Consider the following 21,558-nt stretch of genomic DNA (forward strand, 5'->3'; position numbering starts at 1 on the left):
GGACATTGTTGCACAGCAACGGCCACAGGGGTCACAATATCCACCACAAGCACTTTTTTTTCTTTATTGCTGACTTTGACATTTGGACTACCAATTGTTTTTTATGCAAAACACCTGAAACAATAGAGCATGTTTTTCTTGACTGCTGGGACCCAATATTTCACTGGGTTGTTTTACAGCGCACGCTTAAGAAACAGTTACCACTCGATCCATATGGAATAAGGTTCTTGCCGATAGAAACATCACAGGATATACCATATGATTTGATTATGCTTCTGGGCCTGCACTCAATATGGAAAACGAGGATGCAATTTGAACATGCTGACCTTGTCGTGCGTCCTGTTCGCGAGCATTTTGTTGAAAGTGTCGTTTCACTAAGAGAGTGTTACCGAGCACTCCCTGATCCACCAGAATGGATTACCTTGCTTGATGTTTTGGTGTCGCTGAGAGAATTTTAATCCGTGTTTGCCGAAGCCTGGCTTACGCGTTTTATGCACTGTATTTCTGATTTCACTACACCACAAGCACTTTTTTTTTTCTTTATTGCATGAATTGGTACAAATACATCAGTAAAAGATCGTGGTTGCCATGCCCCTTGGCTGACAACCATGTCTAATGGATTGTCATTACCACAAGTTCGCCCATCAGACTCAAGACCTCCTCCGCAGCGTCTTGCTGCTTCAAATTTTCTTTTAGTTTATACACTTGTTCAACAAAATAATCACATACAGATCGTGCATCGACATCACAGTGTCTATAAGCCATCCTACTCCTCCAAATACTGTGAAGGCCCAATAGCATGATGAGGTCATACTGAAAATCATCATTAACAGTTGCCGAGTACCGAATTCCACGTGGCGTCAATGGCAGGTCTTTTTTAAGTGTCCTTTGTAACACATCCCAGTAAAACACCGCATCCCAAGCACATTTGCGATTAACGGTGACTACGTAACCCTTGACAACGGGCCACACAGAAAATGTGTAGCTTTGTAGCCAATTGGGCAGAGTGCATACTTATGACTGATAACCTCAAGCAACCGTTGGCCACACTTGCTGTGCCTGGAAAGCTGCCGGCTCTCGATCGATGAGGCAGACTTACCGTGCTTTCTTCATTTGAAACCTGAAGTAGATTATTCCGCTCAGAGTGGCCGCTTGTGCAACCGCATTTCTCAATCATGAATGATTTCTCAACGCGAAGGAACGCGTGAAGCTTTTGACCAAAACCGTAGTCCAAAAAAACTCAGTGGCGGTTTCGAAAGCACCCCTTGCTTCCTTTCCTTTTTTTTTATGTTAAGCCTTAACTGCAGTACCAAAGAAAGTTGACTGCAAAGAACTTTTTATATCAAAAACGCCAGCATTTAGTTATGGTGGCGACGTCTAGTGACTTAGTTTGGGAACAGCGGCAATGCTGTTGCCGTACTAGTAACTTAGTTGGGAATGGAACAGGACGCATGGTACACATCGGTATATCGAAGATTCCGGCTTTATATTTCTGCTTTATTAAAACAGTGAAGCCTATATGATGGTGCAAAGCGTTGATATCCACATTCGCAAGCACTATATAAAGTTTACAGCATGCTTGTTCCCAGATAAAACTTATTTTCGCGCTAATAATTTGATCATCCAATATGTTGTCAAGAAATTAAGCATCTGTCACCGAGCAGAATATGCATGCTCTGTAATACCGCCAGATGGCGCATCTCTTAAAATTGTGCTGCCTACGTTGCGCTCAAAACCAAAGTTAAACATCGTATCAAGTTTTTGACGGATTTTTTGCACCAACAAAAAAATGTTTTGAGCTCGCACAGAACATTGCCGAGACGGACTCAAAATCTTTCGGTTGGTGCTAGAAAACTGGTGGGAACCGTTGCAAATGAAAGCGCTTGCAGTCACGCTCGTACTGCTGCTGTTAACGCTGTCTGAGCGGTTCTGCTCAAGCTAAGAGCGGATGTTCTTACCTTCCGAGCCGCAACTTTGAAAGAATGGACGTTGCGCCTTGACCTTTACACCGGAGCAGCGGCCTGAGGTCATACCACGTGACTCGCCACACTGCACACGGTCTCTCCCTTCACCTGATCAAGAGACTGCTCCTCTCCTACCACGTGACCCTCAATAAATAATCGCAGCACCTGCGCTCGCTTCCAGTACTCCGGTTCGATTCGCATCGCCACTGAGGCATAACTGTTCGGTCAGTACAGAAACCATGTGCGTTTCGTCCGATCAACCGGTCGACATTGATGACGTCGTCCATGAGATGTCGAGGGGATTAAAGAAGAAGCTGATTTGTTGAGCACACCTCTGCAAGCAAGAAACGCTGGTCATACTTTTCAGAAATCCTTTTCACAAATTTTCCATACTTTTCATAACATACTTAGAGGACGGACGTCTCGCCGAGTTTAAAGCTATTTTCCTGTTCGTTGTGAATTGGCAGTCCGGACACGGTTCCTCGGCCTTTTTCTCTTACTACATATTTTTTTAGATTTATTTTCTTCCTTCGCAATGTACCGCTTTGTTGAGCAGCTTGTTCCGTCGCTGTGGTTTATTTATTGCGTAAATGGCTTCTCAAAAATGGAAGCCAACGATGAAGTTGTCGATCTCGGGCTCCCATTGCTTGAATTTGAAACGGAGGAAGCGCTCGTAGAACCTCTCTGGCGCTTGACTTGCGTAAACCTGAAAGCAAGACGCCCGCAAAATGATCTTGCACGTATTATTTTCTGAACGCTTCAGGATGAAGAGATACAAATAAATAAAAGCCAGTCATTTGACACCGTCGTATCATTTATCTGTTCTACCTGACATCGTGCAGCGGACCGCAACAGGCCGCAAACAGGAGTGACACTTTTCAGTCTCGGGACTGAGCAAGGCGCCCGTGTGCTGTGCGATGTCAGTGCACGTTAAGAACCCCACGTAGAAGAAAATTCCGAAGTCCTCCACTACGGCGTCTCTCATAGCCCGAGTCCCTTTGGGACGTTAAACCCCTCAAACCAAACCAAACCAGACCAAACCAAACTTTTCAGTCGGCTTACAAAAGAAATAGAGCAAGGTAGTAATGGCAAAGTGAATTTGCGATATTTACATGCAGATCTGCCCCTAAAATGTCGTTGTAACGATAATAATAATAATAATAATAATAATAATAATAATAATAATAATAATAATAATAATAATAATAATAATAATAATAATAATAATAATAATAATAATAATTGGTTCGCAAGAAGGGAAAGGCGCAGTATCTGTCACACTTGCTCTGTGGACACCTGAACCGCGCCGTAAGGGAAGGGAGGAAGTTGGGAATGAAAGTGGATAGAGAGAAAGAGGAGCCGTAGTGGAGGGCTACGGAGTAATTTCGACCACCTAGGGATCTTTAACGTGCGCTGACATCGCACAGCACACGGACACCACTTCGTTTTAACCTCAGTGTATCGTTACCACGAAGTTGTGATCGCACAGCACACGGGCACCACTTCGTGGTAACGATACACTAAGGTTATTATGATCGCACGAGAAGCGCTGAAGAATATATTGTCGGATCGGGAGTGACCGCTTGAACGCGGCAGCGTCAATGGGATGCCGTCTGCGGCGCCCCTTGCGGATCCTCGTTCCAACATATGTATTTTGTTACCCTTAATTAGTGCATCTGTTTTATCTCACATACTCATTAGTATACAGTCGTAAGCTACAACAGTATGCGAAAGACCACCCGACAAAAGTATAAAGTCCCGCAAACCAAGCTGTACGAACGCGCATACATGGCCTATGGGAAAGCTGCTTGGCTCGGGATACAAGGGTCGCGGACAATTCGATTCCCAAGTCAAAGGAGTTGGCCGAGTTTACAGATCCTGTTAATTGTGCAATGTCATGTGGTCTCTTGACGTCACACAACCCTACGACCAACGCCACCTATCAGTACCACCTGCCATTCAACGCGGTTGCCCGTGATTTTTCGCTCACAAATTCGACGCCACATTTTATGGAGAACGCGTGTCCTTTAACCCTGCCTGGTTAAATGGTTTTTGCACTCAGGCTTAGCAAAATTTGGTGTGGATCGAGCTAGGTAAAGTGATATATGCTGTGCAGTCAGAATGTAAGATGGAGTCCAAAGAAAGACTCTGCCCGCACCAATAATGTATCGTGGGTTGCCATGCAGTCAGTGAAAATAACATGAAAATCGGTATTTGAAGAGGCGTCCGTGTGCTGCGCGATGTCAGCGCACGTTAAAGATCCCCAGGTGGTCGAAATTACTCCGTAGCCCTCCACTACGGCTCCTCTTTCTCTCTTTCTACTTTACCTCCCACCTTCCTCCCTTCCCTTACGACGCGGTTCAGGTGTCCACAGGCACAAGTGTGACAGATACTGCGCCTTGAACCAATTTTCAATTACATCGGAGCATTTAGGGCATCTGATCAGTGCTGTCCTCTCATTTCTCGGCAGAGCCAGTAACCATCACGCATCCAGTTCAGTGCCGCTTGTCTGAAGGCTTAGTGTCGGCCGGGGCCAGCTGAGAGCCTATTCGCCAGCGTCAATTGCGCAGCTACGCTTCGTTATGCTTCCTTCTTTTCCTTGACAAGCGCAGCATTGAGGTCATGGTATCCAGTAGAGCACACCCCGTCATCAGGAGGCCCCCATGGGCAACTTGGAGTACACAGGCAGGGATGGAATTTTGCCAGTCAAGACAATTACCGCCAGCCGCTTGCGCCGCGAAAGCACCAACAGCATTCCAAGCCATTGGAAGCGCGCGCCTGTCTGATAACTTTTTTTTTTTTTTGCCTAGCTTTTTGACGTAAGCAGTTAGCTGACGCCAAGCGCGGCTTCGACCTAGCTTGGGCTCAAGACTATAAGCACAGGCAGCTGGCGTGGGAAAGCACTGCGTGCGCTCGAAGGAGTGCCTGCTTTGCGTGCTGAGCGCTGTGAGCAACAGATTTTAGTGGAGAGCAGGACTATACCAAGCAAAGAGAGTCGCCAAAATGAAAATGCCTGAGCCAATTTTGCGCGATAGCGCTAAGAGTCCTGCATCGCGGAAAATGCGGCTTCGGCATTGCCGACGTCGTTGCCGCCGTCAGTGTGTCGCGACAATCCTGATTGGTAGACGGGGTACTGACGTCACAGCCACATGATATTGTTTAAGAATTAAACACCCCACAACGCTCACATGAAACGCGACGTCACGCGAGGAATGAAAGTGATTACAACGTCATGCGTAAAAACCACCGCCTGTCTCAAACTACTTGGTGTTACAAAGTAGGTAATTGCGACTAAATAAAATTTTTACGTATTTGGGATGCGAACCTACGACCCTTGGGCATTAGACGAAGCAAGAAATGATTGCGCGGCTTGGTATATGTGTATGTTGTGTGGTCTTTCATGTAATGAGGAATCTTAAAAAATTAGCTAGCGACTGTGTTTGTAATTACACAGGAGAGCCGGCAACTATCGCCTCATACCTTTCGAGCGTAGTTGAAGCCCGTTACTATACAGTCTGCACCACATACAATAAGCTGGCATGATGGGCTGCCTTTGATGCGTTAAAGAAATGAATAGCTACGTAATCGTATTAAACCACGATTATACCTGTTCTTTTCTTTCCATTATCTGAACGTTGCAAACGCCTTTTTTAATACCATAGCCCCCTACATCGCCCACGTTTTCGGTGACAAAGTCTCCGACACTCCGACCTGAGACGGCAAGCCTGACCGGGGTCAATAAAGAGACGTTTTTTCTGTCCCTCTTTCTCTACCTCTCCTTTATTTTTCGTTTTCTTGCGTGCATATGAAAATGAACTTTAATTATGCGATGTCTGAGATGGAGAACAGTGACTATTTGCGGTAAGGGTGATCAGCGATAGACTCCTGCTATCGAACAGGGTGTGAAGTGCTATGAAAAGCTGCTCATGGATTCCTGACTCGAGAACGCCGGTTTTAAATGTCGCGATCCCGTACCTGTACACAGAAGAGGAAGGCCAACCTGAGGCCGTCGATCAGTATGCCAGAACGGCGGCCCAAAGCGAGTGCGACCACGTTGTCCACGAAAAGGTAGGTCCCCAAGCAGAGCCAGTACTTCAGCCAATGCAGCGTCTGGGCCGCATTCCTGGCCTTGATTGTCTTGAAGGAGGACCATATCGGCCACAGGAGGCCGACTAGCAGCACAATGCGAGCGCATGTACTAAAGTGCATCTTCCTTCGTTTCGCCCTTGTACCATCGGCAAGTTCTTCTTCATCTTCACTTCCAGTTACAGAGCTCATATGCACGGAGGGAGCGACAAAGAGGAAGGAAAATATTTAACGAAGAGCAGACATTTCGGCATATGTGCATAAAACGCCTGTAAGCCATTCTCCTTGGAGAAGAGCTCAAGAAAGAAAGGCTATTTGAAGGAAACGAGTAAGAAAAATAGATACTTTAAACATAAACCATGATATGAGTAGTAATAATAAAACAGTTCCTATTGGGCGCACCTTTAGTCGTAGTTGTTGCGACTGAAGGAAGAAGGAAAAGAAAATGCGCGGGCCTAATATTGGCTACATACAGCTCTGTAGCTGAGCCACCTCCGCTGTCTGTTGTTGTTGTGGCTCTAGGAAGAAGGAAAAGAAAATGCACGGGCCTGCTACTGGCTCTGTAGCTGAGCCACCTCCGCTGCCTCGTGCAGACAGAAGAGAAAATAGAGAAGAAAAGGAAGAGGGAGCAAAAGACGCGCGCCGCAACAACAGCCGTCGTCCACCACCGAAGTGGTGGCGGGTATGACAACGGTATACACTATTCAATTACCTCACCGTAATCATTTTCTGCCTTCAGTGAATGTATGTTACTTTAGGTTGCGTTCAAAGACACCTCTCGATAACAATCGCCGTTTAACCCGCTGAGAGGCAACCAGTGAGGAGAAAGAAGTTGCAGGACCCTACCGTTGAGGAGACGGCCGCATATAATTATAATTGGTTTACAGGAAAGCAAAGGCGCAGTATCTGCCACACTTCCTCCGGCAAGTGCGAGTTTATACATACACCATCGCTCCTGTCGCGTGACTTTCTTTGGCGCGCGTTCAAGAGTGGCATTGCAGATGACAAACGCTAGACAAGAACTATCTAGTGGAATCTCATGGAATCTCGCGGAATGACAGATCTCGCGCAAAAATCTCGCGCACAACTCTCGCTCACGGGATTTCGTTTCATGGGACAAGAAAGGCTTTCGTCTCTAAAAATGTCGCCGATTTGCTCAGTTCATCAAATTCGAATTATATGTGCAGCAAAGCTTACCCCTCTTGCCCTTTTCTACGCAATTTACAGCTCGTTATGTTTCGTTTTGCTTTGATGTAAAATGTTCTAATGATTATACTCTCTGTACATTGTTTATTTTTATTTGTTTACATTTTAGTGCAGATGAACAAACACAGCTTATAATAATAATTGGTTCAGAGGAAAGGAAAGGCGCAGTATATGTCACACTTGTTCTGTGGACGCCTGAACCGCTCCGTAAGGGAAGAGAGGAAGGTGGGATGGATGGATGGACTGAACTTTAATGTCCAGCAGATAAGGTGATCTACCCACCCCCCGACACGCAGGTCAAGGGGCGGGTGCCGCCGCCTCAGAGGCAAGCCGGGAGGTCTTGGGTCCCAGCAGCCTCTTCAGCCAGTTGGACGAGTAGGAGCTGGAGCTCAGGGTCCGAGCTGCACAGCAGGGTCTCCCAGGTGTCTCTACAGCCTATATTGTTCGTCCTCCTGGGAGAATACGGGCATTCCCATATTATGTGGTCGAGGGTCCCTCTCGCCCCACAAAGATTGCACTTGTCACTCCTAGCCTCAGGGAACATGTGGTTCGCCATAACCGGGTGCGGATATGTATAAGTTTGCAGTCGCCTCCACGCCACTGCTTGTCTGCTGTTTAATTTCGGGTCTGGTGGGGGTACCAGTCTACGATCCAATCTGTAGTGCTGCGTGATCTCCCCATATTTTAGCAAGCGCTCTCCGCTTCCTCGGTCATCAAGTGGCCCTGTAGCGGCTCGGCGGTAGAGATCTCGAGCCAGCTTGTGGGCCGCCTCGTTGCCGGGGACGGCTTCGTGCGCAGGAGTCCAAATTATTTGAATTTTCCTATCCAACTTTTTCTGGCCTAGGATTCTGGCTGCTAAGGGCGAGATCCTGCCCTTGCTAAAATTTTGTATGGCAGTTTTGCTGTCACTTATGACAAACTTCGCTTCCGTTCCGACGCAAGCTAACGCGATCGCAGTTTCCTCGGCTATTTCTATGCTCCGCCCGCGCAAAGTGGCAGCTGTCACGGGATTGCCCCGGCCGCTGACGACCGTTGCTACCGTGAAACTGCCACCACCTCCCGCCGCGTCTACATAGGCCACTTCATGTTCCGAAATTTCGCCGAATCTAATTTCTAATGCTTCGGCTCGTTTCTTCCTCCTGTCTTTGTTATATTCCGGGTGCATGTTTTTTGGCAGCGGGGGAATCACCAAATTTTGTCTGACTTCTCCAGCTACCTCCACCTTGACCGTTGGACCCCTATCCGGATTTATTCCAACTTTCGTCAAAATGACTCTTCCCGTCTTCGTGGTGCTAAGTCTCTCAATTTGAGAGGTTCGCACCGCTTCCACAAGTTCTGCCCATGTGTTGTGTACCCCTAGAGCCATCAGTCTCTCTGTGGATGTGCATATGGGCAGTCCCAGCGCTCTTTTTACGCATTTTCTCATTAGAGACTCAATTTTTTCTTTTTCCACCGCTTTCAAATCTAGATACGGCGTTGCGTAGCTCACTCGGCTGAAGATGTAGGCCTGTATCAGTTTCATCAAATTTTTTTCCTTTAACCCTCGGCCTCTGTTGGCCACCCGCCTAATTAGGCTCAGGGTCTGCATCGCGTGATTCTCCAGCCTCTTGATGGTCTCGCCATTATGTCCGTGTGACTGGAGAATCAAGCCCAAGATTCTGATTTGCTCGACTATTGGTACCTCGTTACCAGCCACTTTAATTTTGATCTCCGACGGTGCCTTGCACCTTAAGTGCTTCGGATTGTATATAAACAATTCTGATTTCTGCGGCGAGCACGCTAGGCCTCTCTCTGTCGCGTAATCGACTATAATGTCGGTGGCGGCTTGGAGCAGGTTTTCGACGTACGAATCACTTCCCCGGTTGACCCAAAGGGTGATATCATCCGCATATATACTAAATTTTATTCCTTCGAGCTTTGCCAATTGCTCGGGGAGTTCCCTCATAGCCACGTTGAAGAGTAGGGGGGACAGCACTGATCCCTGGGGCGTACCCTTACTCCCTAGCTCTATTGCGGGGGATTCCAGCGTCTGGAACTTCATGCAGGCCGTTCTACCCGTCAGAAAGTCCCTGATGTACCGATATGTCCTGGTACCTACATTAATCTTGTTCAGCCCTTCCAGGACCGCCTCATGTTTTACGTTGTCGAAAGCCTTCGTGAGATCGAGCCCCAAAATTGCTTTCGCATCTTTAGACTTTGAGTCTATTATGTCATGTTTGATTTGGAGCATGACGTCCTGCGTACACAAGTGAGGACGGAACCCGACCATCTCATGTGGCCACAGATCATCCTGCTCCATGAAATTCATCAGTCTGGTCTGGACAACGTGCTCCATCAATTTCCCCACGCATGAGGTTAAGGAAATTGGTCGTAAATTTGCTAGTTGAGGAGGCTTCCCTGGTTTCGGTATTAAAATAATGCTTGCCGTCTTCCACTGTTGTGGGAGCTCGCCTTTTTCCCAACATTCCTGCATATACTCCGTTAGATACCTAATGGAGTCATCATCTAGGTTCCTGAGCATTTTGTTCGTTACTCCGTCAGGGCCTGGAGCCGACTTCGTTTTAAGTCTTACAATCTCCGCCCTCACTTCCGCTTCTGTGATGGGGGCGTCCAGCGCCTCGTTAGGCGCTCCACCATAGTCAGGAAGTGGGGTTCGTGAAGTTTCCCCCACATACGTCTCAATTAATTTGTTCATGAAATCGTCATCGTTCCCTTCGAAAGCGTGCCTCACTTTTGCCAATCTTATACCAGATTGCGTCTTCGAGTTGTCTGGGTCCAACAAGTGCCGGAGGAAGCTCCAAGTCTTGGAGAGGTTCATGCTCCCCTCCATTTCGTCACACTTGTTGTCCCAATTTTGTTCGCATAATTTGAAAGTATAGTCTTCGATTTCCTTATTATGTCGCGCAATCCTTCTTCAGAGGTTGCGGTTCCATTTCTGCTTTTTGAGACGACGCTCCATGCTCTGCTTAGCTTCCCACATATGCAGAAGACGGCTGTCCGCAATCTCCGGGGCGTTATCACCTTCGAGCAATTTTGTTGCCTCTCTAACGTCCGATTTGAGCGCCGTCGCCCATTCCTCGATGCTCCTGATGGGTTCTAGTTCCTGAGCCCTCCTCATATCTCTAAATTCATCCCACTCAACGACGGCCGGTGCGCGAGCCCGGCGTGTTTTAACGCCTTTCCTCAGTGTGGAGACAATTATGTAGTGGTCGCTGCCAAAATTTTGATCCGAATTATGCCATTCTAGACCTTTTACGTTTTTCGAGAATGTTAGGTCTGGGGATGTATCCTTACTGACGCTATTGCCCACCCTCGTTGGGCTCTCGGGGTCCGTGTGCAAAGTGAGCCATAGGTCATGCGTATCCTCCCACAGCTGTCTACCTTTTGGGCACTGGTGCGGGTACCCCCATTCCTGGTGATGTGCATTAAAGTCCCCCACTATCAACAGTGGCTGGTTGTTTGAAATTTTGAGGGCCTTGCGAAGCAGAGCTCTGAACCTCACCTTCCTTTGCCTGGGTGAGCTGTATAAATTTAGAATGAATAGACTAGGGTCTTTCTGTTTTCCAGTTAAAACTTCTACAAACACGTTCTCGATCTCTCTCGACTCTAGATCGTGTTCAATGGCCGCAATGTTTCTTTTCACGAGTGTTGTGACCGAGGATTTCTCTCCCCTGCCACTATGAAATGACTGATATCCCGACAATTTTGCGGGCCCCCCGGTTTCCTGGAGAGCAATTGCCAATGGAGTCTCATCTAATAGCAAAAGGTACTGTTGCAGAATCGGCCGCTTGCGCCGGAAGCCGCGACAGTTCCACTGCCAGATTTGATTTTCATTTGCGCGCCTGGCCATTTTGCAGTTGCGAGACGACCTGTTCTATATTTTGTTGCCACCCGTTTATGGCGGCCATCTCATTCTTTAACCTTTGGCATTCCTCGGCCTGTTTCTGAACTGCCCCGAGGACAGCTTGAATTTGGATGTTGATATGATTCATAAATTCACTCATCTTGGCATCTAACCTTTCCAAATTTTCCATCCTTTTCTCCATAGCCTGAATAGGGTCGGTGTCTTGAATTTTGCGTTTCACCGGTGGTGGGAGGGACGGCTCTGTGACCATTTTATCCTGTCCCTGCGGCTGTTGACGTACCGCTTGGGAGGTCGTTTGTCTAATGGGTTGTTGCGGAGGAGGTGTTGCCTGCCTCTGTGATTTCTTTAAGTTTTGGATCTCGGACCGCTGCGATTCGACTATCCCCGTCAAGTTTTCGATCATTTGCTTTAATTTCTCAATTTCCTCGTCTCGTTTACCCCTGTGATTATTTTCCTGGGAGACCTTGCCCGCAAAACTCACACCCTTACGTTCCATGCTCCTACCTCGTCTCCATGCGTTGGCAGTATCCCTTGAGCTTGAGCGTCCCCTGGACTGGCTCCTGGCACAAGAATCGGAGCGGTCTCTGGGCGGCGGCGGTGGTCTGCCTTGTTTCGTTTCCAGAATCGGGAAAGAGTCCTCGCGGAATTCGAAGTCTTCTTTTACTTTCGGTTCGCTTTTCCGACTCTGATGTCCCCCACCAGTCGTCGCTGCATGGTCCATCTTCTCCCAATGTCGCTTCTTCACTTCGTAGGGAGTGCGGAAAAGTTCTCGACACTTGGGGTCTCCTAGTGCATGGCCTTTGCCGCAGAGCTGGCATGTTGGTTCACATTTGTGTTCTCTTGACGGGTTCTCGAGGCCGCAGCCACGGCACTTGACGTTCGTCGGATCCGGGCACACGTCCTCGCGATGACCGAGTCGGCCACAGGCGACGCATACTTCGTATTTTTTGCGGTACAGCTGGCACCTGTGCGGCGTCCCGTTCAGATAAATCCATCTTGGCACTTCTTTCTCCTTGAAGAGAATGAAGATCGACTTGGAATCTTTGCCCAGTCTGCGGACGCCTCGAATCTCGGGGTTGTCCTTGCGATCTAGGCGGTATAGAATTTCTTCAACAGAATATCCGAGCGGAACCCCGTGGATGACTCCCTTGCCGCAGTGCTCGGGGGTGGCCACGTAGGCAGAAGTGTCCACTTTTTCACCGTCGAACATGAGGTGTTTCACGCTCACGTACTTCAGCTTCCTCTCCGCACTTGTAGTGATGACCAGAACGGAGTGCTGCTTCATATTTGGAATTATTATATCTTCCTTCTCTTCGCGTGGATTGATCCCCGCCGACATTTTGATGATGTCAGTGAGATGTGCTGTTCCATATTTGGTAAGCCTAAGTAGGCCTCCACGAGGTCGGAGAACAAATTTTCTCGGCGCCATCTGGAATGCGCGTCTGCTGACGCTCGATCGACTTGGCCGCCATTTTCCTGCGTGCTTGCTTTTCCTGGGCTCGCTGTTTCGCAGTTTTCTGCCCGCTCTTCTCTAGCGGCACGTACCTTCCTCCTTCGCTCGTGAACCATTGTCCTGGTTCCGAAAGTTCCTCCGGTGTAATCGTGGTTCCTTCCACAATATCCAGCTTTCGCACGACCACGAGCGGCAAACGATCCCCCGGTAGGGACGCCGTGGGCCCGGTCGGCCGTTTTAGGCTTAGCGCCGTTAAGCTCAATTCAGCTACGTGCTGCATCGAACAAACAAAGTCAAAAAATGGCAAAATAAAGTCCCACTTGCCGAAAAAATGGTATCCTCGTGGTCCTCTTCTCTTCTGCCGTCGATTGAGCACAAAAGCCAGGAAAGCAAGATCGACAGGCTGCCGAAAAAGCCAAAATTCGCGGAGCCCATGTGAAGCGCGTCCGCCCGCTTCGGCTCTCCACAACTCTCCGAAAGGTGGGAGTGAAAGCGGAAAGACATAAAGGGATGCCGTAGTGGAGAGCCCCAGAGTAAGGGGAGCGGAGGATGTAGTGAAGGGTGGCAGTTCCTGGCCCTACGGGGTTGGGACGGTAGGTCAACGCCGCTTGCGGTGGGGGCTAGCCATGCCATTGATTTTTTATCTGCTGTAGGAGGAGGAGGAAAAACTTTATTTGCAGAAGAATTCGAGGCACGCAGGCCTCCTGGGTCTCCGCACGACCCCACTCACGATCTAAACGTTCATATTATGTTTATCCATGACGTATGCGGCCCGGCTGACGACGATCTTCTGCCTGGCCGGGTCCGCTGATCGCAGTGAGGTCTCCCAGTCCTCCCAGGTTCGGAGAGGCACCGGCCCGGCGGGGGGAGGAGACGCCGGGCAGGATAAAAGAATGTGGGTAAGAGTGGCCTTGGGGTGGGAGCACAAAGTGCATAGGGGGGATACCGGCTGAAATTTCGAAAGTAGAGCTGGTGTCGGTAGAGTTCGTGTCTGTAGACGACGCCAGATTGACTGTTCTCTGATAGTGAGGGATGGGTGGGGTGACGGATAGATGAGGCGCTCAGCGCGGGAGTTTGCGGTGAACTCAGCAAACGAGTGCATACGATCCTTCGAGAAATCCCCCATGAGGTCCGCCTGTGCCCGGTTTCTAGACCCTCGGGCTAAGGAGTCGGCAGCCTCGTTGCCGGGATTTCCCGAGTGCGCAGGCACCCAGATGAGCTCAATCCGTCGGGGGAGGTGGGAGGTGGGCATGTGCAGCAAGCGGTGCGCCGGAGGATGAACCCGGCCCCTGGCATAATTTAGAATGGCAGTTTTTGAATCACTGAGTATGTAACTGGCATCGGTGTATGCCAGAGCAATAGCTATAGCGGTCTCCTCGGCTTCTTCAGGGGTCGTGCCTGAAGGAAGCTCAATAGTTAAGGGGGAAATGGGGGGGTTGTGGACAACTGCAGTGGCTCCGCTCTCATCGCAGGCGGCATCTACCCAAACGGCATCGGGCTCATTCCCGTACCATTTGTGGAGCGCTGCCGCGCGCGCCTTCCTGCGACCTTGGTCATAGTGGGGGTGCATGTTCCGCGGTAATGGTTTGACATAGATTGAAGTGTAAATTTGGCTAGGGAGTGTTAATAGGGATGAATTGTTTGCTGGAATAGTGATGCTATAGCTTAGTGAGTATATGTCGCCCGGTAGTTGTAGCAGCTAATCTGAGGTATTGTGCTTGTAAATGGGCCTCTCGAAGTTCATGTATGGTATTATGGACTCCAAGTTCGAGTAGTCTCTCGTTACTAGTGCTTTTCGGTAATTTAAGTGCTGCCTTTGTTGCTTGCCGAATTAATGAGTCTATTTGGTGGACCTCACTGCATGATAGTTTGAGGTATGGTGTAGCATAAAGAATTCTGCTGAGGGTATAGGCGTGCACTACTCGAAGTGTGTCCGCCTCTCGAAGCCCATGTGCGCGTCCTGTCACCCTTTTTATGATTTGTGTGGTGTTTGCAACGGCCTTTTTGAGCCGCTTAATTGTGTCGATGTTCTTTCCATCCTGTTGCAGGTATAGTCCCAGAATGCGGATGGTATGAACCTGTGGTACTTGTCTTCCCTGAATTCGAATTTCTATGGGACTTTGGTAGGTCCGTCCTTTAGGGGGTATGACGTCATTGCACCCGCCACCGCTTCGGTGGTGGTGGACGATGGCTGTTGTTGCGGCGCGGCGTATTTGGGTTTGCTCGGTACGGTGGCTCTGCAAGGGACAAAACGACAGAAGAGACGAAGAAAGCGGGCTGTTCCGACTAGCATCTACCGCCCCCAGGAGCCGAGCAGCCTAGCGATTAGCGGCGCATGCTTTTTCAATGGGCGTCATGTTGGACGCGGCACTAGCTTGAGAAAGCCTATACTACTACTACTACTGTTACTAATACTACTACTACTACTACTACTATTAATACTATTATTATTATTATTATTATTATTATTATTATTACTATTATTATTAGTAGTAGTAGTAGTAGTAGTAGTAGTAGTAGTAGTAGTAGTAGTAGTAGTAGAGGTAGTATAGAGGAAGACTCGTTTCACTAAGTTGGCACTGAATTGTCTGTAGGTAACGGCCAAATTAACTGACTAAATATTATCATCCCAGTTTTAATTATTATTGATAATAATACGAATTGGTTCACAGGAAGGGAAAGGCGCAGTATCTGTCACACTTGTGTCTGTGGACACCTTCATCCCTTGGTGTCCACAGACACACGTGTGACAGATACTGCGCCTTTCCCTTCCTGTGAACCAATCATTGTTATTAGTATTAATTAAAACTGTGAAGATAATATTTAGCCAGTTAATTCGGCCGTTAACTAGACAATTCAGTGCCAACTTCGTGAAACGAGTCTTCCTCTATACTACTACTACTGCTAATGACAATAATAATAATAATAATAATAATAATAATAATAATAATAATAATAATAATAATTAGCAATAACATATTAGTGTATTATTATTATTTAGTAGTAGTAGTAGTAGTAGTAGTAGTAGTAGTAGTAGTAGTATTATAGGCATCCCTCAAGCTAGTGCCGCGTCCAACGTGACGCCCATTGAAAAAGCATGCGCCGCTAATCGCTAGGCTGCTCGGCTCCTGGGGGCGGTAGATGCTAGTCAGAACAGCCCGTTTTCTTCATCTCTTCTGTTGCTTTGTCCCTTGCGGAGCCACCGTACCGAGCAAACCCAAATATGCTGCGGCGCGCGTCTTTCTCTTCCTCTTCTTTCTTTCCTTCTTGTCTATTTTTTCTCTTCTGTCCGCACGAGGCAGCGGAGGTGGCTCGGTTAGGGAGCCAGTAGCAGGCCCGTGCATTTTCGTTTTTTGTTTCCTACAGCCACAACAACAACAACCACCCCAGAGTAATTTCCACTAACGGGGTTTTTTAGCGTGCACTGGCATCGCACAGCCCACAGACGCCACTTTGTTTCGCCTCCATTGAAATGCAGCTGCCGGCGGTCGGGATCGAACCCGGGTAGTAGGAATACAGCAGCGCTTAGCCGGTTTCGACGAAGCATCATCGCCACTGCCAAGTGAGGTTGGCGGCTGACGCTGGCCTCTTTTATAGTTTCCTGGGTGTCCTGTGATGCTTTAGGATTGCACGTGTAGTTTGTGCCGCTCACTTGCAGCACCTCCGGTTGACTCTGGTCTTGGCTGGGTCTTGACGGCATTGCGCGGGCTGGCCTTTCCTTTGCACCAAGCTGGGAGGTAAAAGAATGTGCATTACATTGCGCTATATTTATAGCGCCACGTCCTCCTCCACTTCGAGCATAGCCGGCGGGTGTCGCTGAAAGCAGTGTGGTAGGGCTTTTCTACTCCACCTGAAGTTGCAAGCCTCCGAGTGTACACAAGAGTTTTCATTTCCGAAAACTTAGCAAGTTGTCGAAGCAAAATAATCCGCACTGCAAGGCCCAGAGACAATCCCTGCTGTGCGCATACTCCTCCAAAAGTCTGTACAATATTCCAGTATTTTATTATACGCTCTGTGGCTTCAGGTATGAGTTGTACGGAGTATCCATTTCAATGAAACCATGACACCGGACGCACGCACGCACGCACACACACACGCACACACACACACACAAGGTTGGCCACTGGAGCAGCAGAACCTCAGCTCAAACTAGCTCCATTTATTATTTGGTCTTAGAACCACGTAGTCGTCTGGAAGCAAAGAATTCGTCGATGATCTTGTCAATTTCCGGCTCCCAGCTCAGCAGCTTTGGGCCTACAAATCTGTCGTAAAATGCTTGTGGTGCTTGAAGCTGCGAAAAAGAAAAAAATGAAGCACTCATAAAGTCTTTCTTCAACGCCGAAAGAAGGCGCCAGCCAAGTCATCACCTGGCCGAAATTTAGTTCCCATGTTTAGGAGGAAGTGTAGCCATTTCGCAGAGCATAAAATACTGTGGCTGAAAGAGAAGGCTGATACGCCATGTTAGGCCCGTTACGTCACAACACAGCGGATAACAACCGTGAAGAATTCTCACATTTCAGGACAGAGAGTAAGGCAGTAAAATATTGCTTGCTTACCATTTACATAAATACAGCCATATTTTTGACGTCTATTCTGTCAACTAAAAGCCGTCATCCGAAAAGGTAAAGCCTTAATGACAATTGCTGCTCCCGTGCAGCACAGTGCCATCTGGCATGTTACACTGCATGTTACGGCTTTCGACTCTTTTTTTCACATCACTCACAAGCGGTGATGCCGGCCGGCGGGGAAGTGACTCAAATATCAAAGTTGTGTTTTGTGCGCCCCATCTTGAACTGGGCGGCAAACAGAGAAGGTGACTTTATAAGAAAAAAGGCGCTTAGTGGGCCAGACGAGGAGGGAGCCTGAAGTTTATTTGCCGCTGACGCTGCCCTCGTTGTCGCTTCGGCTAACGCAGTAGCTGCGGTCCGCGAGACACTTTTCCATCCTTCTTTTTACATCTACTTTCCCTTCGTTTCTTCTTGTGGTCGTAACACTCCATTCCGTGAATCCATCGGCGCGTTTTCGTACGAACGCTACGACAAGACTGCCAGCAAACGTCATGGCGCATAAGCTCCGCCTTTACGTGATGGCGTTATCGAGCCCCGTTCGCTTGATTTGAAGACGACTGGTGGATGTATAAGGCCTTGAATCGAACGGTGGCTTGCGCCATCTGTTGCTGCTGCGCCGTACGATCGAAATAATTTTCCAGTAAGCGCCGCATCGCAGGTAAGCAAAGCGGAAATGTCATTTGGTGCTCCCTTAACTTTTACCTCCGTAATTAGTTTGTTTCTAATGACGCACCTAAACATTAGCTGACAGTCATAAGGCAATGCATACATTAGGTTTAGCTTTATTCGGGGAGAAGCAACGCTGTTCTTTGGCGGAGTGGTTGCGTGCTCGTCTCACAATGTTCGACTCCGTGGATTTGCGCAAAACTTTTATTGTTTGTTTAGTTGCTGCTGATTTTCACGTTACCACCACAACGCCGACAGCGGCTTTTCTGCGACACGGGACCCTTAACGATATCACGTTAAAATTGACAGAAAAAAATTACAAGGGTTCAACGCCGCTGAACCAAATATTGAGCGAAAGCATTAGCTGCGGGTGACCGAGCGTTCTTCTTTTTCTCTTTTTCTTCTTCCTCAGCCCACATATAAAGCCCCGCTTTAACCGACCCACATGACCGTGCCTTGCCTTGTCAGATGGAAGGGAGGACGCACCAGGTGCAATCCTCCTGTGAGGGTACGGACCTCAACCAGCGACCATCATCATCCTACGGCAACCCCAGGCAAGGCCTCCCGCACCACAGGGGTGGGTGGTGGGGGGGGGGGGGGGGGGGGGGGGGGGCTAGCGGGCGTTTCCCAGCCAAGGGGCTCTTGCAATCTGGCTTATTCCCACCGGGGCGGAGTCGCAGTGCCAGTGCACGTCAGTGCCACCCCGGCGGGTCAAAGCCTGACGCGAGCAATATCTGACTTCGATTCTTCCATTTTCTTCTTTGAAAATTTTCATGGGGTGGCCCCATTCTTCATAGAACTTTTTCTTCCCGAGCTGGCGTCTTTCCCGTTCAAAGTGGAACCACAGCTCCTTCCTAATTTTCTTCTTCACCTTGAGGAGACAGGGTGTTTTCGTGTTGTAGACTGCTCGGCATCTAGCTATCCAGATTTGATAACTTATTTCAACGAGAGTCAAGACGAACTGCTTTCGTGCTTCGCTGGGCAGCGCGCGGGTTGAGATACCTGACGATGGCATATGGTATTCCTGGCAGCTCAAACAGTTCTTTCAGGCTATCCAGGAGTAAGGCAGGGGGATCACTCGAGAAAAATGTGTTCCGCAGTCTCTCGCGCTCCACAGAAAGGACATACATCGATGGATGCAGACAATGTCGGCACAAAGGCTCGGCGGCGGATCGGTAAAATGCCGCGAGCGTAGCGCCACATGAATGATGCGCGGCGTGCATCCAGGAAGTGCGCAGAGATGTATTTCCACCACCGTGATTTCCACATGGGACGCTCGGCGGACATTAGGTCTCTGTGTAGATGGTTCGGTAGAGGTGGGGTCAGTAGGTCTAGTACGGTCTTCAGTTGCGCACTCTGAAGCTCTTCCTTTAACTCCTTTCTCAGCAGTGCCTTAGTGGCCTATAGGGGTAACGTCAGGCTGATTCTGACATAACCATCCCATGTGAAACGAGAGATCCAAGTTGGCAGCTCCTGCCAGCCCGTGTCTCACGTGGGGTGTGACGTCACATCGTCACGTGGGTAAGAAGTAACTGCGACCGGGTCACGCGAAGGCTTGAAAGTGCGAATAATATAAAAAACATAAATAATGAGCAGTAAGGGCGCCCCCAGAGCCCTTCAAGAACTGTTCTGCGCCTGATTCGTGAACCGTACCTGTATCCAAACCAGGATAGCCATCCTCACGCATTCGATCAGCTCCGAGGGAGGCCCGCCGAGCGTCAGCACAACCGCAGTGTCCAAGGCCAGGTAGGTGCCGAGACCAGTCCAGTATTTGAGCCAGACGACCGTCTGCTCCTTGCTTCCTCTCTCGATGCTCTTGAAGGTCGAGTACATGGGGCCTATCAGGCCCAGCACCAGCACGATGCATCGACACGAACACATACGCATCTTTCTTCTTTCTCTTCTCTTCTAGGGGAGGAATGACCAATACCCTTGGCACACTAGCAAATTAGCAATAAACTGAAAGGGAAATGAAGGGCTCGTTATGAAACACGAATGAAAGAAGCCAACAGTCGGCGAGGTGAAGGAAAGCGCAGGAAATATTTTGTAGCGAGAGCTACATTGGCCACAGTCTTGCCATTTCGCCGTGACTGTCTGTAATAAGAGAAGAAGAAGAAGAAAGGAGAAGGAGAAGAAAAAAAGAATGGGAGGAGAAGAAGAAGGAAGGAAAAGGAGAATAAGAGTAAGAAGAAGAATGAAGGAAAAGAGAAGAAAAAGAAGAAAAAAGGAAGAAAGGAACAGGAGAAGAAGAATAAGAAGAAGAGAGATAACTCGGTGGTTGGTAGAGGCGAGCGACCACAGAGTTGCTAGGACAGAAAGTTCGTTCGAAAGTTGTGACGGCGGTGTGCCCCAGAGTTCGACGTAGAGACGATGTCATACCACTAGAAGTCTTCTACACCCGAATGAGAATGATCAACGACGAGAGGCAAGGAATGCTCATACGTGAAGTGATTCCCTTATGATATAAATAAAGCTGGAACCATAGAGTAAACTTACAATGTGCAAATGATGTGTCTTTACTTTCAAGCTGAATCTAAGCGTAGCCATGCTGATTGCTCTCGCGTAACTCTAGGTTTAACCACAAGCTAAACAACTGCTTTTTTTTTTTTTTTTTTGCCAAAGTTCCGGTCGATAGCAAAAACAAAATTAGAAAAAAATATTCCCTGCACTTTTCTTGTGCTCGCCGATTGTTGGGATTCGAATCGAATGACATTGGCATCTAATATCATTATGTGCCTGCTACAAGAGAGAAATTGATGTCATTAAGTTCAATGACATTCGCTATCGAATGAGTTCGGAGAGAGAGTATAACTTTTGATTTACGCCTGCGGATGAAGGAGCTCGGGCCCTCCGTCGCTTGGTATGGGTGACGGAGGCCCCGCCTCAGATGCAGGTAGGCAGACGTCGGCCGGCGGCGCCCCAGGCCAGCCGGGCGGTGGCTAGCTGGAGTCCAGGGTCCGAGCAGCGCAGCATGGCTTCCCGAAGAACATTTTACCGGAACTCAAATCTGCAGTAAACACCACGCACAATCCCTCCGCGACACAAAGCACTTCGCTCTCAGAGCGTTTCTGCGTGGTTGTATAAATAAAAATATATATAACCATCAGACCAAATTACCAAGTTAAGAATTTCGATGCCTCTTGCTTCTTTGATATAGTCGAATTTCGATAAAGGGGATTTTGTTTTCTATTTAGCGGAGCAATATATATACGCCGCGTGCTAGGAACCACAGTTGGTAACTGCTGTTTTTTGTTTTGTCTTTAAGTTGTATCCTGCAATATAGGCAGATGATTTTATCGCAGCTCAGTGTAGACTTAGCAGAGTAGAAGTAAACTGGCTTGCCTGACGGCTCCTGTTCACGCGCAGGGGAAGGGGTGGACCAATGTGTGTCCACTGGGCATGCGTAGGCGCCTGCTAAACAGGCATACGTGCACGGCAGCACGTCCGCGCTATGCTCAATCTCACTAACGCTATATTACTCTCTTTATTCCTTTCTTCAACGTACAGAAAGGAGTGCTTAACGAGCACGGCTCTATCCCCGCATTTGTCAGGTTCACCAACCCGAAGGAATAAACTTGTGCGCTGAATTCTTGTACCTTTCATTGTCAGCATCTGACCTGCATGTAAAAAACTTTACCGGAAATGGAAAGTCCATCTGGGTGGTCTCGTACTGACCCAGGAGTTCACGTGTGTCAGAGGAAAAACGCGTCGTGGCCTCCTAAATACGCACAATGCGCCACCGATACTTCG

The 21,558-nt window shown here is 48.5% G+C and overlaps 1 protein-coding gene across 2 annotated transcripts; it reads right to left on the reverse strand.

The window, feature by feature from the left end:
• Window positions 1-16,736: 16,736 nt before the first annotated feature.
• LOC146191142 (receptor expression-enhancing protein 3-B-like) lies at window positions 16,737-20,768 on the reverse strand. 2 transcript variants are annotated; one of them, XM_084599886.1, is made up of 2 exons: window positions 19,462-19,695; window positions 16,737-16,865 (listed from the first exon to the last, which is right to left on the reverse strand). In XM_084599886.1, exons 1-2 carry the CDS (start codon window positions 19,693-19,695, stop codon window positions 16,737-16,739), a joined length of 363 nt encoding a protein of 120 aa, XP_084456012.1. The 2 variants fall into 2 exon arrangements, 1 of the variants encoding a protein (XP_084456012.1); XR_014706347.1 differs by lacking the exon at window positions 19,462-19,695 and adding an exon at window positions 20,632-20,768 and having other exon boundaries at window positions 16,756-16,865.
• Between the last annotated feature and the right edge of the window lie 790 nt (window positions 20,769-21,558).

The sequence above is a fragment of the Amblyomma maculatum genome, chromosome 4 (genome assembly GCF_055883805.1).
Source record: "Amblyomma maculatum isolate TAMU_Amacu chromosome 4, ASM5588380v1, whole genome shotgun sequence".
NCBI classification, from domain to species: Eukaryota; Metazoa; Arthropoda; class Arachnida; order Ixodida; family Ixodidae; genus Amblyomma; species Amblyomma maculatum.

What these genes read in the sequence shown, in the direction of transcription:
- LOC146191142 (XM_084599886.1), bottom strand. Translation starts at nt 19,695, where the DNA reads ATGCGTATGTGTTCGTGTCGATGCATCGTGCTGGTGCTGGGCCTGATA. An exon ending in CTATCCTGGTTTGGATACAG is followed by an intron (nt 16,866 to 19,461) that starts GTACGGTTCACG and finishes TCTTTTTCGCAG; the next exon opens with CTTCAAGCACCACAAGCATT.